The 14,402-nt window shown below is 40.0% G+C and overlaps 1 protein-coding gene and 1 pseudogene across 1 annotated transcript; one reads left to right on the plus strand and one right to left on the minus strand.

Annotated features, from left to right (window-relative positions):
* The first annotated feature begins 1,622 nt into the window (after positions 1–1,622).
* On the plus strand, positions 1,623–4,601 carry LOC147563465 (PR5-like receptor kinase). The gene is made up of 3 exons (XM_086638156.1): positions 1,623–2,557; positions 2,763–2,795; positions 2,933–4,601. Exons 1-3 carry the CDS (start codon positions 1,819–1,821, stop codon positions 4,078–4,080), a joined length of 1,920 nt encoding a protein of 639 aa, XP_086494282.1. The 5' UTR covers positions 1,623–1,818; the 3' UTR covers positions 4,081–4,601.
* Positions 4,602–13,525: 8,924 nt separating this feature from the next.
* LOC147563466 (secreted RxLR effector protein 161 pseudogene) lies at positions 13,526–14,171 on the minus strand (annotated as a pseudogene).
* Positions 14,172–14,402: the final 231 nt, after the last annotated feature.

Genomic DNA, 14,402 nt, shown 5'->3' on the forward strand with positions numbered 1-14,402 from the left:
TGGTTTAAAAGCCGAAGGTTTTTCTCAATCATCGCCAGACCATTCTCTTTTCAGTTATTTTAAGGGTCCGACTGCTATCTATATTCTTGTCTATGTAGATGACATCATAATTACAGGCAATGGCAACAAGGAAATTGACTCCCTTCGACAACGTCTTGAGAAACGATTTTCTCTTAAAAATCTCGGACGACTTCAATACTTTCTAGGCTTAGTCTCCTAAGGGTATTTTCCTTTGTCAACGGAAGTACACTAGACATTCTCCGTGATTCTGGACTTCTCGGTGCAAAACCGAGTTTATTTCCTATGGAACAACATTTGAAACTGTTACGTACGGACGGTACACCTTTAGACGATCCCACTTCATTTAGACGTCTCATTGGTCCACTTCTCTATGTCACTGTAACGAGGTCTGATATCGCTTTTTCAGTGAATTATTTAAGTCAATTTATGCAACATCCCCGTTCAACACATATGGATGTTGCGACTCGAGTGCTAAGATATTTGAAGGGGACCCTCGTTCATGGGATCCTCCTTTCGTCTTCTAGCTCTTTGACACTTTCGGGTGTTGCTGACTCTGATTGGGCCAGTTTCCCCATTACATGTCGTTCCACCACCGGCTACTTTCACAATGCTTGGTGCGAGTCCGTTGTCTTGGAAATCTAAGAAACAACCGACAGTCTCCCGATCATCTCTTGAGGCAGAATATCGTGCTCTTGCTTTTCTTACTGCCGAGCTCCAATGGTTGAAATACCTATTTCAGGACCTTCAGATTTTCATTCCAGAACCTTTTCAGGTTTTCTGTGACAATAAGGCGGTTATGCATATCGCTGTTAATCCAGTTTTTCACGAACGAACGAAGCACATCGAACTCGATTGCCACTTTGTTCGCGAGAAACTCGAAAGTGGTCTTATCCAGATCTCTCATGTTCCCTCAGCAGATCAAGTTGCTGATATTTTCACAAACCCTCTTGGTTCTAACCAATTCCACCGGTTAACTTCCAAGTTAGGCTTGACTCAGATTTCTTCCCCAACTCCAACTTTGGGGGGGGGGGGGGGGGGGGGGGGGGGGGGTATTGAAGTAATGTCAAGAATAATATCTCCCTTCTTCCATCAATCAACTACAATATACGAAGAATTTTGTTTCACTATTTAGTTTCCTTCCAATTTAGCATCTTTGTAATATATTTCCCTTTTCCGTATTTCTAATCATGTAAAGTTTTCTCCTTGTACAAACATATAAATACTTACTCATTACTATCAATGAAATGACCTTTGATGCTCTACTACTTGTGCTAGAATTCTTGATTTAACATTTTTTTTCTGCAAACTGTACCTCACTATATCTCCAAGATCTTGTCCAAACTTTATCTCCATACCCACTTCCCTAATAAATTCGGTTCATCGCTTATAAAATCACCGTTATTGTTTTTCATGAATTGTTTGATTGCTCTTGTGTGGTTCGCTGTTAAAAACCAAAGCTAGTTAGAACTGTATTAGGTGATGAGGTAAAGGAGTGTAGGACCAGTGATAGTACTAGCCTTTAATGGAAGATGAAAGATTTGAAGACTAGTCAAGTCTATTTTAAAAAATATCAAAGAAGGGGTGGATAGGGATGTTTCACCAAGTCTTTCGAGTCTTCAGTCACGAAGTCAATCTTACATATCAACTGATAAGATAACACTATGGCTAGTCAGAAACCATAGTTGAAGAGTTATTTCCCATTCTTCTGTCATGTTTTTAATTTGAATACCTCTTTTCATATATATTCTTGTGTTTCAGTATTGAATCTTGTTTTCAGAAGTTTTCGTTAACCAAAGAATGAAAATTCAAAATATTCCTACTTGTGTTATCCAATGCATGTTTTCTTTACTCCTCCCATACCTCATCTTAGCTAACGATGAACCGAAACAAAGACTCAATCGTTCACGTTTTGAATGTGGAAGCTTAGGAAGAGCTGATTACCCCATCTCCAATGGCACCAATCCTGAGACTGGCTCATTAGTTGTAGATTGCAAGGCAGAGCCACCTCAAATACACCAGGGAGGAAGAAGTTATGATGTCAAAAATATCCTCTACAACGATTCAATAGTACTTCACGACCAGTTACTCCAACATCAATTGAGTTCGAATAGCTGCAATCTGGACTACAAGTTTGAATTACCTGCTTCCTCGCTCTCCGTTTCTTTTGTATCCACAACCCACAACCTCACCTTGTACAGATGCTCTGATAAAAATCGTCCTTTCCATGGAAACGATAGTGTTAAGTTCTATACGTATACAAAATGCAAAGAAAACTTTGTTCTTCACTATAGTTATCCAGATCAGCTTCCATCTAGTCTCATCAGTGAGAATGATAACCCTCCTTGTTCAGTTATTCAGATACCCTTAATTGTGCAACCACCCTCTCCTCATGTTTGGGAAGAGAATCCTTTTGCTCTGTTGACTGCTGAATTTTCCTTCGGGTGGGATGTGTCGAGTGATTGTCTCAATTGTCACAATTACGGAGGTCAATGTATAACTAATAATATAACTCAACAATTTGAATGCCAAGAACCAGGTACGATCATAGACAGTATGGATAAGAAAAATCACTTTTTTGTTTCTCTCCCCTATGTATATGTTACTACCGTGTTCTCTAGATTTATTGCTTCGTAGGAGTTTGTACATAGTTAGAAGATGTAGATAATATTAATCAAATCGTTTATGACATAGTCATCAGTTTATAAAAACTAATCCTGTTATTTGTTTCACGACTTCTGCAGAGAAGCGCACTACCCGAAAGAAAGTTAAAATAGGTAAACACTCGTAAAACCCATCTCTGTTTGAATGTAATTGTACATACTTGGACGTTACATTTGAAATGATTTTCTGTTACAAGATTTGGTTACATGTTTGTTCGTTATATTAAATTGTCTCTGTTATTCTGTCACAGGAATAGGAGCTGGAGTGGGTGGGTGTCTAATTACAGCAAGCATATTGGTTTTTGTAGTCATTCGCTTCGGGAAGTTGCCCCCATGGAAGAAGGGAACCAATAAGAACAATCATAACCAGAATCTGGAGATCTTCTTTAGAAATAATGAATCGTTTGCTCCTAAGAGATTCAGATACATAGAAGTCAATAAAATGACTAATTCCTTCAAAGAAAAACTTGGTGAAGGCGGTTATGGTTCTGTCTTCAAAGGAAAACTTCAGGATGGCCGTTTGGTGGCAGTTAAGATATTGTCCGATAAACATAAATCCACGAGTAACAACGGAGAAGAGTTCTTGAACGAGGTTGCAAGCATTAGTAGAACTTCCCACGTTAATATCGTAAGTCTACTTGGCTTCTGTTATGAGAAAGATAAACGAGCTCTAATATATGAATTCATGCCCAATGGGTCTCTTGACAAATTCATTTACAACAAAAATATTTCATTAGAATCATCTTTAGAATGGACAATATTATACGAAATCGCAATTGGAATTGCTCGAGGACTCGGGTACTTACACCGTGGTTGTAGCACTAGAATAATACATTTTGACATAAAACCTCACAATATTCTCTTAGATGAGGATTTCTCACCAAAGATTGCAGACTTTGGACTCGCAAAGTTGTGTCCTGGAAAAGAGAGTATCATATCGATGTTGGATGCAAGAGGAACTGCGGGTTATATTGCTCCAGAGATATTTAGCAGAAACTTTGGAGAAGTTTCTCACAAGTCAGATGTTTACAGCTACGGAATGATGATACTAGAAATGGTAGGGGGTAGAAAGAACTTTGATGTGAAAGTGGGGAAGGATCATTCTTCTCAGCTATACTTTCCGGATTGGATTTACGATCGTCTCAACCTAGAGGAGGGACTTGGGCTGCGAGGGATTACGATTGAAGAGAGCGAACAAGTTGTTGCAAAGAAAATGATAATTGTGGGTTTGTGGTGCATACAAATCAATCCTTCTAGTCGGCCTTCAATGAGTAAAGTGTTGGAAATGTTGGAAGGAAGCCTCGAAGCTTTGCAAATCCCACCCAAACCTTTCCTTTATTCTCCTGCAAGATCATGGCAGCTGGAAACAGGTTCTTCGGCATTAATTGACTCAAAATAGCTCTTGTACTATACAGTGGAGGTACGAAGAAGTGTGCATTATGTGTATCTTTTATGTATGCCGATTTATCCCTCGTTGAACTCTCAGCCTTACAAAAGCAATTCATTTGCATATTTTTTCGTATAGTTCCTTGATAAATAAATAAAGAAGGGGCATAAAATAACCATTGGTTAGAATGTTAGAATAGTTAGTCCCACATTTGAGTAACTCTTTGTAAAGAACTTATATAATAGGTAGGAAATCAATACAATTTCTCTTTTCTTACATGGTATAAGAGCCTAGTTCTTCTTTCTTGGGAATAGTTAGTCAATAGAGGCTTCCGCTTTGCCGGCGGCGGTAGTCCCATTAATGACTACCGTCCGCTGGACTTTCGCGGATTTTAGTTTTTTTTTTGCTTCAAGTTTAATTTTTTTTTTCAATAAGAGTAGTTCTCTTCTATTGTTCAAACCTAATCATTATTCAATACTTTTTAAAGATTAACAAGAAGAAGAAATCAAAACAAGAGTGATTTGTTAAAGAAATCAAAAGATCTCAAGCATTTCATATGCCTCAAGTTTCCCACAACATGAAATCTATGTGGATCAATGGTCATTTAAATGAAGGTCTATTTGATACTTAAGAAATTGGAAAGCTTTTAGAGAGGGGGAAAGATTTCATGGACTTTTCTTAAACTAGTTATTTACCCCATGTTTATCTTGAAACTATACATATAGTTGTCCAAAATTTTGATCTACTAAATGATGCACACCACATGTTTGATATAATGTGTGAAATAAATGAAGCTTATTCTCATAGAGGGTTTTCTTTTGATGTTTTTGTAAACATGTTTGTGGATTCGTTAATGGCAAGCAAATTCATCCTCTTAGTTGATTTACTCATACTTCTTATATCCATAATGAGAACTCTCAAATGTTTGTTCCTTTAGTAATCTATTATTGTTCCTTACTTTTCATAAGATCAAATGAAGAGGAGATAAGAGAGAAGAGTATAGAGAAGAATTGAGGTGGGAAAGATCAAGAATGGTGGTTGCTAGTGGTTGAAAAAGAATAAAATCATAAGATCAAGTGTTTGCATTTTATATGGGGTAATAATCATGTGTGAGAGCTATTAAAAGCAAGGACGACGACGACAACAACAACAACAAACAACAACAACAACAACAACAACAACACCAAACAACAACAAACAACAACAACATAGCAACTTCACAATGATGTCTCTATATCAATACCAAGTCTACATCTACGAATTTTATAGCAAACTCATGAATTTTTCACTAGCAAAAGTCATTCGTTTGAGGGAGAATGTTAGAATATTAGAATGTTAGAATAGTTAGTCCCACATTGTCAAATAGATAAAACTTCTCCTTGTGTAACTCTTTATAAACAACTTATATAATAGCTAGGAAATCAATACAATTTCTCTTTTCTTCCAATATGGTAAAGGAGTTAGAGAAAAATAAAGTTATCATAGTTGTAAATTATTTTTTTGTTTTTTTTTTGTTGAAGGAAAAAAACAAGGAAAACCAAACCAAAAACAATTACAACTTCAGCTCACATCTCATTCTCTCCATCGACTGCCACGTCCGACTTGCCCCTTGTTTCCTGCCCCATTTAGCTAAAGCGTCTGCGAAAATATTGATCTTCCTCGAGCCATATTGAAATTGTATTTGCTCGAAGTTGGTGCGGCCGGCTCTGATTTGCTCCATGTGATGTAGAGACTGCCAGCTGATGTCCTTCTTTTTATCCTGAATATGGTTGATCAAATTGCTATTGTCGCTTTCAATAATGATATGAGAGATTTTAAGCTCCTCTGCCCATTGTACTGCTATCAGGATAGCCAAACATTCACATTCCTCCGCCGTCTGTCCCCTAATGGTCTCTGCCTTGGCTATAATAAAATCCTCATTCTCATCATGAATAATACAACCGATGCCTGCAGGATCAGTGAACTTGCTGAAGGATGCATCGACGTTTATTTTGAGGAAGGAATGTGGTGGTGGAAGCCACTTGGGGGGAATGGTCTCGCTTTTTGGACTCCGATCATCGTGGAAGCTTGTAGTATAACATTGAATGTTCCTAATAACCTGCATAGGCACGATGTCTTTCTTTCCAAAACATTGATCACATCTTGCTTTCCAAATAAACCACATAATTTTGGCGAGGAGCCCATGGTTGTATCATCCAGCGAAGACCAAAACATAATCCACTCAAGCACCGAACCAATGCCATCAGTTCTGGTGTTGTAATGAAACCAAATGGCTCTCGTAAAATTGCAGTTTAGTAGGACGTGAGATAAAGTTTCTCGTTCTTCGCAGAACGCACATCGATAGCTGTTGCCGATGTATTTACCGATTTTGTCTTTAACAGGTAGACTGTTAGTGCAACACTTCTAGAGGAAGAGTTTGATTCTTGGAATGGTTCGAATGTTCCAGATAAAAGACCATTCAGTGGTATCAGAATCTTGATTGCCAGTACTCAAATACCTGTACATAGATTTAATAGTGAAGTTACCCGACTTTGTAAGAGTCCATACCATTGCATCCTCCGCTGATGGGTGAAGGTTGATACTAAGGATAGCCCTGCAAATTTCCTCATTAAAGTATAACTGAAGCAGTTCCGCATTCCAAGAATTGTTAGAAATCAATTGGTTCACCGTGTTGTAGGGACAGTTATTTAGGTTTGGGATAGGCGGTTGATGATTAGGGATCCAGAAGTCATCCCATATACTTATTTTGGTGCCTTTGTTAACATCCCAAAAGATAAGATTTGAGGTTTTGCCGATAGGCTCTGCTAGCGATTTCCAGACCCAAGAATGGTTGTGTTTTGGGGAAGGGGGTTTGCCGATTTAGGGAAATATTTCGCTTTGAGTAATTGAGCCCAGGGCGCATCAGGAAATTTGAGAAGACGCCAGCCCAGTTTACATAGGAAAGCTTCGTTATCAAGAAGAGGGTTTCGAAGACCAAGACCTCCGAGCTTACGAGGACGACATATAGCAGCCCAGTTGATAGTGAATGGATTTTGCTTTTCCCCACCAGAATGACCGTTGAATGGTCTCTATGCGATTGCTAATGCCTTTCGGAATGGCAAAGCATTGCATCTGGTATCGGGGAACCGCCGCAGTAATAGTCGAGATGACTACGGTGCGGCCTGCTTGGGAGAGGAGATTAGTTTGCCACTTCGAGAGTTTATGCTGAATTTGGTCAATCAGAGACTCAAAAGCTTGTTTTTTCTTGGCTCCAATGAAAAGTTTTGTACCCAAATACTTGTCAAGGGAAGTGGCCTGGTGCACTTTAAGGGATTTGGTGATCAAACGTTTGAATTTGGGGTGAGTATTTTTCGAGAAGAAGATAGTAGATTTGTTATAGTTGATGATTTGGCCCGATTCAGACCCAAATAAAGTAAGGATATTGATGAGATTGGTGATATTATCCAGAGTGTTTCGACCAAAAATGATGCAGTCATCTGCGAACAGTAAGTGTTTAATAGAGAAGGAGGACCGAGGAATGGAGAAGCCGATGAATTTGTGAGGGCTATCAGGGGAATCCAGCAAGCGACTCAGACCTTCCATGGCTAAGGCGAAGAGGAACGGAGATAGAGGATCCCCTTGTCTTAAACCTCTGGAAACGTTAAAGGAAGGACCAGGTCTACCATTGATAAGCACAGCCATCGAAGAAGAAGATATACAAGAATGAATCAGTCTAATCCAATGGTTATCAAAACCCAGATTAACCATGATGTCCTCAAGGTAATGCCATTCTACCCGATCAAAGACTTTCGACATATCCAGTTTTAAACCAAAAAAACCTTTAGAACCATGTTTATTCTTGAAGGAGTGGGAGATTTCTTGGCTCATGATGATATTGTCGGTTATTTGTCGACCCGGAACATAAGCAGCTTGAAAGGGTGAAATAATATCCGGGAGAGTAATTTTCAGACGGTTAGCCAGGATTTTGGTGATAATTTTATATGTGGTGTTAAGCAGGCTGATAGGTCTGAAGTCGGCAGTGGATTGAGGGGACTTTGTTTTGGGAATGAGACAGATATGAGTGTGATTAGTGGATGGCGGGAGGAGGGAGGAGTGAAAAAAAGATCTCACCATCTGGACAACATCCGTCTTTACCGTCTCCCAATTGGATTAGTAAAAGAACGGGGGGTAGCCATCCGGCCCTAGGGCTGCCTCAGGTTTGAGGGAGAAAGTGGCAGCGCGGATTTCCTCGTTGTTAGGGGCGGCAGTGAGGATGGTATTTTGTGAAGCTGAAATCTGGGTTGTGAACAGGTTTTTAATGATGCTTGGGGAGGCTTGGGAGGTAGTGGAGGAGATTTTCTTTAAGTTGAGGGTGAAGAGATTGAAAATCTCAGAGGTATCAGAGCACCAGGAGTTGTCTTCCCTTTTAATAGACGATATGTAGTTTTTCCGATTTCTGGTTATTGCCTTGGCATGAAAGAATTTGGTGTTTCTGTCACCCAGCTGGACGTGAGCCACCCTGCATTTTTCTTTCCAGATGCTCTCTTGAAGACTGTAAGCCTCTTCCAACTGGGCTGTCAGCTGAAATAAGGTTTCTGGGTTTTGAGTTGACTGGATTAAGGACGTAAGGTTTTTGATTTTTGGCTCGACATGACCAAAGACTGTTTTGTTCCATTGAGACAGTTTGATTGCCAGCTGATTAAGTTTTTGTTGGATAAGATAAGAGTTCACATTCCAATTATCCAGGATAAAGTTTTTGCAGCTTGGGTGTGACATCCAGGTTCGTATGAATTTAAAAGGCTTGGTACTCAGAGAGGATGGGGGGTGGTAGAAAGTAGGATAGGGAGATGATCAGATCCCACTCCCTGGAGATGTCTAATGCGGGAATAAGGAAAGGAGGAAAGCCAAGGCAAATTGGCTAAAGCTCTATCGAGACGCTCTTGAATCAAGTTGTCTTGAAATTGACGGTTGGACCAGGTGAAAGGGGATCCACTAAAACCCAAGTCGTGAAGCCCCATCTCATGAATAATGGACACAATCTGCTTGGCCTTATTAGGGAGAGGTTTGGGAGGGCCGTTTTTGTCAGACGGATACATGATGGTGTTTAGGTCTCCTATAACTAACCACGGGGTCGGCTGACTAGGGGAAGTGGTTTGAAGAGCCTCCCAAGGTTTAAGCTTATCTTTGTTATAGGGGCAACCATAAAAGCACGACAGCAGCAAGTCCTCACCGGATTCATTAAGGTTCAAGGACACATGGATCATATTATGGGTCACATTAAGCACTTTAAGGTTAATGTCCGGATTCCAGAAGAGAGCCAGACCACCACCTTTGTTAATAGGTTCAACCGTGACCTTCTGGTAACTTTTGTGAAGGTTGAGAAGTCTATCAATATTTGTATTCATACATTTCGTCTCAGAGAGAAAAAGCAAGTCGGGGTTGTGCTCTTTGATCATGGTCCATAAGTGTTTCCTGTTAAGAAAGTTGCCGCACCCCCGAACATTCCAGGCCAGAATGGAGAAGGGGCCTAAGTGGGGGGTGTCAATAGAATTTGGGACCGGGTTGGTTAATGGGCGGGTCTCTAGAAGGGTCAGACCGGAGGGGAGACATCTAACTAGGCCAGAACGACAATGTAAAGGCGCCACTCCAGGCCCACCAAAAAACTGAAGCTAAAAAGGAAAAAAAACAGAAGGCGCCACCACAGAATATAAAAACCAAAAACAAACTAAAAACCAATCAGGAACAGGCTAAACGAAATAAAAGAAGGCGCCTCCACTAACTAGAAGCACCTCCACAAAACAGTCAGAAAGCCCTCTAAACCGCAAGAGGCCCACGACCCGTCCTGGTACACTAAGCAAAAGTAAACAAAAGGTGTGGACCGAGCCACCACACTATCAACCCGAGGGGACTATTACTCTTGCGATTGTACCAGGACACTAGCAACAAAAGAAGTTAACAACACACAAACCCGCCACAATAAACAAAACAAAACAAAGACAGAAAGACCCTACAACAATCAAAGAGACAGAAAAGACTAGACAGGTGGATTAGAGGCACCCTCCGCACCCCGAGAGGTGATTATGTCTAGGCTCTGGTAAAGCACATTAGACTCTTCAAGAAGTTGTCGAGCTTCAAAGTTGTCCACCAATTGAGCTCGGAGACGAGGGGATTGAGGGGACTCATCGGAAGAACTGATCGACAGATGGGAGGAGCTGGTTCGAACTCTCTTGCCAGTGGTTGAAATCCTCAAACTAACTTGGTTATTGGGCTGAACTGGAGATGATGGTGGTGCCCTAAGCACTGGTTCTTCCGGAATGAAGTTCTGGTGATCTTCCTCAATATCCTCCATAGGTTCGTAGCTAGAGTCATCATCTTCGTCTGATTGAGGTTCTGGTGCTTGATCAGGGCAGTGGCCGAGAGGATGTTCAATGATACGACAAGAGTGGCATATAGCTCCTGGGAACTTCTGATAGCTAATGTTTATGTTGCACTCTCTGTCGGCAAAATGAAGGTTGATGACTGCTAGAAGGGGAGTACGAACATCATAAAGGAAATGAACTTTGATAACTTTGTTGTTAATGAAACCTAGGCTCCTAGGTTTAATTTCAATAATTTTTCCCATCCTCTCAAAAATAACATCTAGGTCTTCCTTGTTTTGGATGGCTAGTGGTAGTTTATAGAGCGTGCACCACATCGGCTCAAAGAACAAATCATCCACATCTTCATTAAGTGGAAATTCCACTAGCTTAAGCACCAAGAGCCTACCCCTCATAATCCATGGTCGACCAGCATTGATAGTATTAAGGACGCGACTAAAAGACTTTTGGGTTTGATGAGGAAGGTGTTGACCGGACCATCCACTGGTGAATAGTAACAATCTCTAAAGAACACCGATAGGGGAAACAACATTCTCCTGATTTGAGCAAGGGATGCTTCTTCAGGACAGCACCACCTTGCTACAAATCCTTGGGAGGTTTCTTGAAGTTCATGGTTGATGGAAGGTTTTTGGTTACGGAGTGATAGGTGGCCTCTGGGGGAGACAACAAAGTGGGTCGCCATTAAAATTGTGAAAGAGAATGGAAGAGAGTGTCTGGCGTGAATAGGAAGAACAGAGAAAGGTAAGAGAATGAAGAGTGTGGTTTGGAAGAGGACTAGGTTAGGGTTTAAAAAGGAGGAGAAGTGAAGAGCCCCAAGGAGAAAAAACCAGACCATAATCACCATGCATGCTCAAGGATTGGTTGGAGCCAACCACCCGTCTAGTCTACTCGTCGGACAAGACGATTGACATACCGGAGAGACACTATACAACTCAGAAAGCAGAGAGAGAAAGCGCAAAGAAACTCAGAAAACCGAAACGACAAGGAATCCAACCAATAAAAGGAAGAAAATGAGAGAGAAAGCAGTAAAGACAAAGAAGACGAAGAGGTGCAGTGATGACGTACCTTTAATGCAATCTTAAGCGTGGGAGATTTCTTCTCGGGCCAGCAGCTCGCCTGCTTTGAATGAAACCTCGAACTGATGCTCTACCAACTAGCTTGGTGCCTTCTTGAGACGAGTAAGACTGCATGCATGTAATAATGAGGTTGCTGGGAGTTGCGCCAGAATCGATTGGGGAGATAGCTAATCACCGGTCGTAATAGTGTGGATTGTTCTCTGCCGTAATTAATATAGGATGTTAGAGATATTTTCAAGATGGATTTTGGTAATTTCCAAGATGGATCTGAGTGTTGATGGAGATGAGCTTAGGGTTTTTTGACTGGAACTACTCGGTTGAGAGTGGAAATGGGAGAAGGGCTTACGTCACCGTGAAGCTTCTCTCTCCTCAAAAAACTCTTCAGGGCAAATACTAAATAGTATAGTAGTATTCCTAAAAAGTATAGTAGTATAGTAGTATTCCTAAAAAATGTAAATTGTATAGTATTGAGAGAAAGTTAAAGAACTCTTAACATTTGTTACAATACCCAAAGAAAAGAAAGAAGTCCATTACTACTTTTCCTGAGACACAAATTCACAAAGCCTTTTGTTTTGAGAAAGCAAAGAAATTCCAAAACACAAAATTCGATGGTAAAAAAATATAATTTGTTTGTCTTTTGTTGACCTAAGCTTCTACCGCCATTTCGTCTCTTTACATTGACAAAAGTTGTGCGGGTAAATGGCTATTGCCAATGAATATTTTCTTCACCTCTCCGCTGACCACCACTCCTAACCATTACTACCACCATCACTGACACATGTAGTCCTCTACCCATTTCCATCTCTCTCTCTCTCTCTACTGCTCTATATCAGAATCCCCCTCTCTATCTTTACTAGAATCATCGTCTAGATATCACTTTGTTGAAATTTTCATCTGGACTCTCTTTCGGCAGAATCTTTTTTCAAAAAATCAAGAAAAAAATTATAGCGAAAGGGTTTTCCCCTTCGCAAGAAGAGAGATAGGAAGGGGGGATGTTATACAAACATATATACATATACAATGAGTTCATGGGATAAAACATGTAACCGAAAAATTCTTCCCATGACATAAAATGATCTAGAGACATCATGTTCATCACAATAATATTTTATCTTTAAATGAAACTTGAAGTTCTTGATAAGTAGTTTACCTTTCTCCATGTAGTGTTTAGAAAATAGATGATAAGCTTCTTCTTTGATTAAAGATGAACAAGTATACTCTTTCCTCTTCTTTTCTTCAAGCCTATAGAGATGGAAATTCTAGCTTGAACTTGTATGAGCAAGAGCATATTTTCCATCCATTACTATCTCCTATTTATACTACAACAAAATGCATTTCCATCATTGCATTTTGTCTTGCCTACCACAACAAGTTGTGTTCATATTGGTGTCAAACATTCCATGTGTCAAGACAACAAACCATGAGGTGTAAAGACAACAAGGCAAGTTCATCTTATGTGTCAAACACCAAGTCCATAAGGTGTCAAGACAACATGACAACACAACTCATTCTTGAACTAGATATAGAGTTTCCTAAGCCCAATACTTAATGGGTTAATTGGATGGGACATACTATTGGGCTTGTACGTATTAGGCCCATTCGTAAAGTACAAGGCCCAAAGTTTACATTCTCCCACTTGGCCCATACAATTGAAATCATATTTTTGCAAGAAACTATCATTGCAAATCGATTAAGGGTTTAAACAATTATGCGTGCATTTAAGAAACTCAATCTGAATCTAGTGTACCATAACAAGTAAGTTACTAATGTGAGTCATAGCGGTTATACATCTTAAAGCGATATATTTCCTTCCATGTACCACAACATTAGAACTCACCTTATATGATGATCATAAGGAGATTAGATACAAAATCATTCACATAATTGATTTTGTTTCTTATAGCTCGAATGTCTTCCAAGACAGTTTCAGTCTTGGCAAGACTATTCCTGTAACTTTTCAACTCAATTCTATTATGTACACTTGAGTAAGCAGGAATAAGGAAACATAGTATTATGAGATCTCTATAGTGTTTGTAGAAACTAATATGTCCATTCAATCCATAACGTTACAAAGATAACTAAGACCCATAGTTGCAACATGTTCCTTAAATGTCTTAGCTATCAATCCTTTAGTTAATGGATCTGCAACCATAAGCATAGTACTTATATGTTCTACAATCACTGTATGTTTCCTGACCTCCTCTTTGACAATAAGATATTTGAGCTCAAGGTGTTTGCTCCCTCGAGAACTAGAATACTTATCATTCTTAGAGAAGAAGACTGCAGCACTATTATCACAATAAATTCTCAGCGGTCTGGCAATAGAGTCGACGATTCCAAGCCCTGAGATAAAATTCCGCAGCCATAAAACATGAATTGTGGCTTCATAACATGCCACAAACTCAGCCTCCATTGTGCACGACGCATAAATACTCTGCTTAATGCTTCTCCACGAAATAGTTCCTCCGGCTAAGAGAAACACATATCCAGACGTGGATTTTCTACTGTCAGAGCACCCTGCAAAGTCGGAGTCTGAATAACCTATCACTTCCAGATTGTCTGTTCTTCTGAAAATAAGCTTATAGTCCTTGGTTCCTTGTAAGTACCGCATCACCTTCTTTGCTGCTTTCCAGTGAGCCATTCCTGGGTTACTTTGGTAACGACCAAGCATACCCACCACAAAGCTGATGTCAGGACGGGTACAAATCTGCGCATACATAAGACTCCCTACTGCAGAAGCATAAGGAATGTTTTCCATTCATTTTCTTTCAAATTCATTCTTGGGACATTGCATAAGGTTGAACTTATCACCTTTCTGTATAGGTGTTTCAGTTGGTGAACAATCTTTCATGCCAAATCTTTCTGAAACTCTTTCAATATAACTTTTCTGAGACAATCCCAA

The sequence above is a fragment of the Eschscholzia californica genome, unplaced genomic scaffold (assembly GCF_041429995.1).
Source record: "Eschscholzia californica isolate CP2 unplaced genomic scaffold, dmEscCali1.0.p SCAF_1, whole genome shotgun sequence".
NCBI lineage: Eukaryota > Viridiplantae > Streptophyta > Magnoliopsida > Ranunculales > Papaveraceae > Eschscholzia > Eschscholzia californica.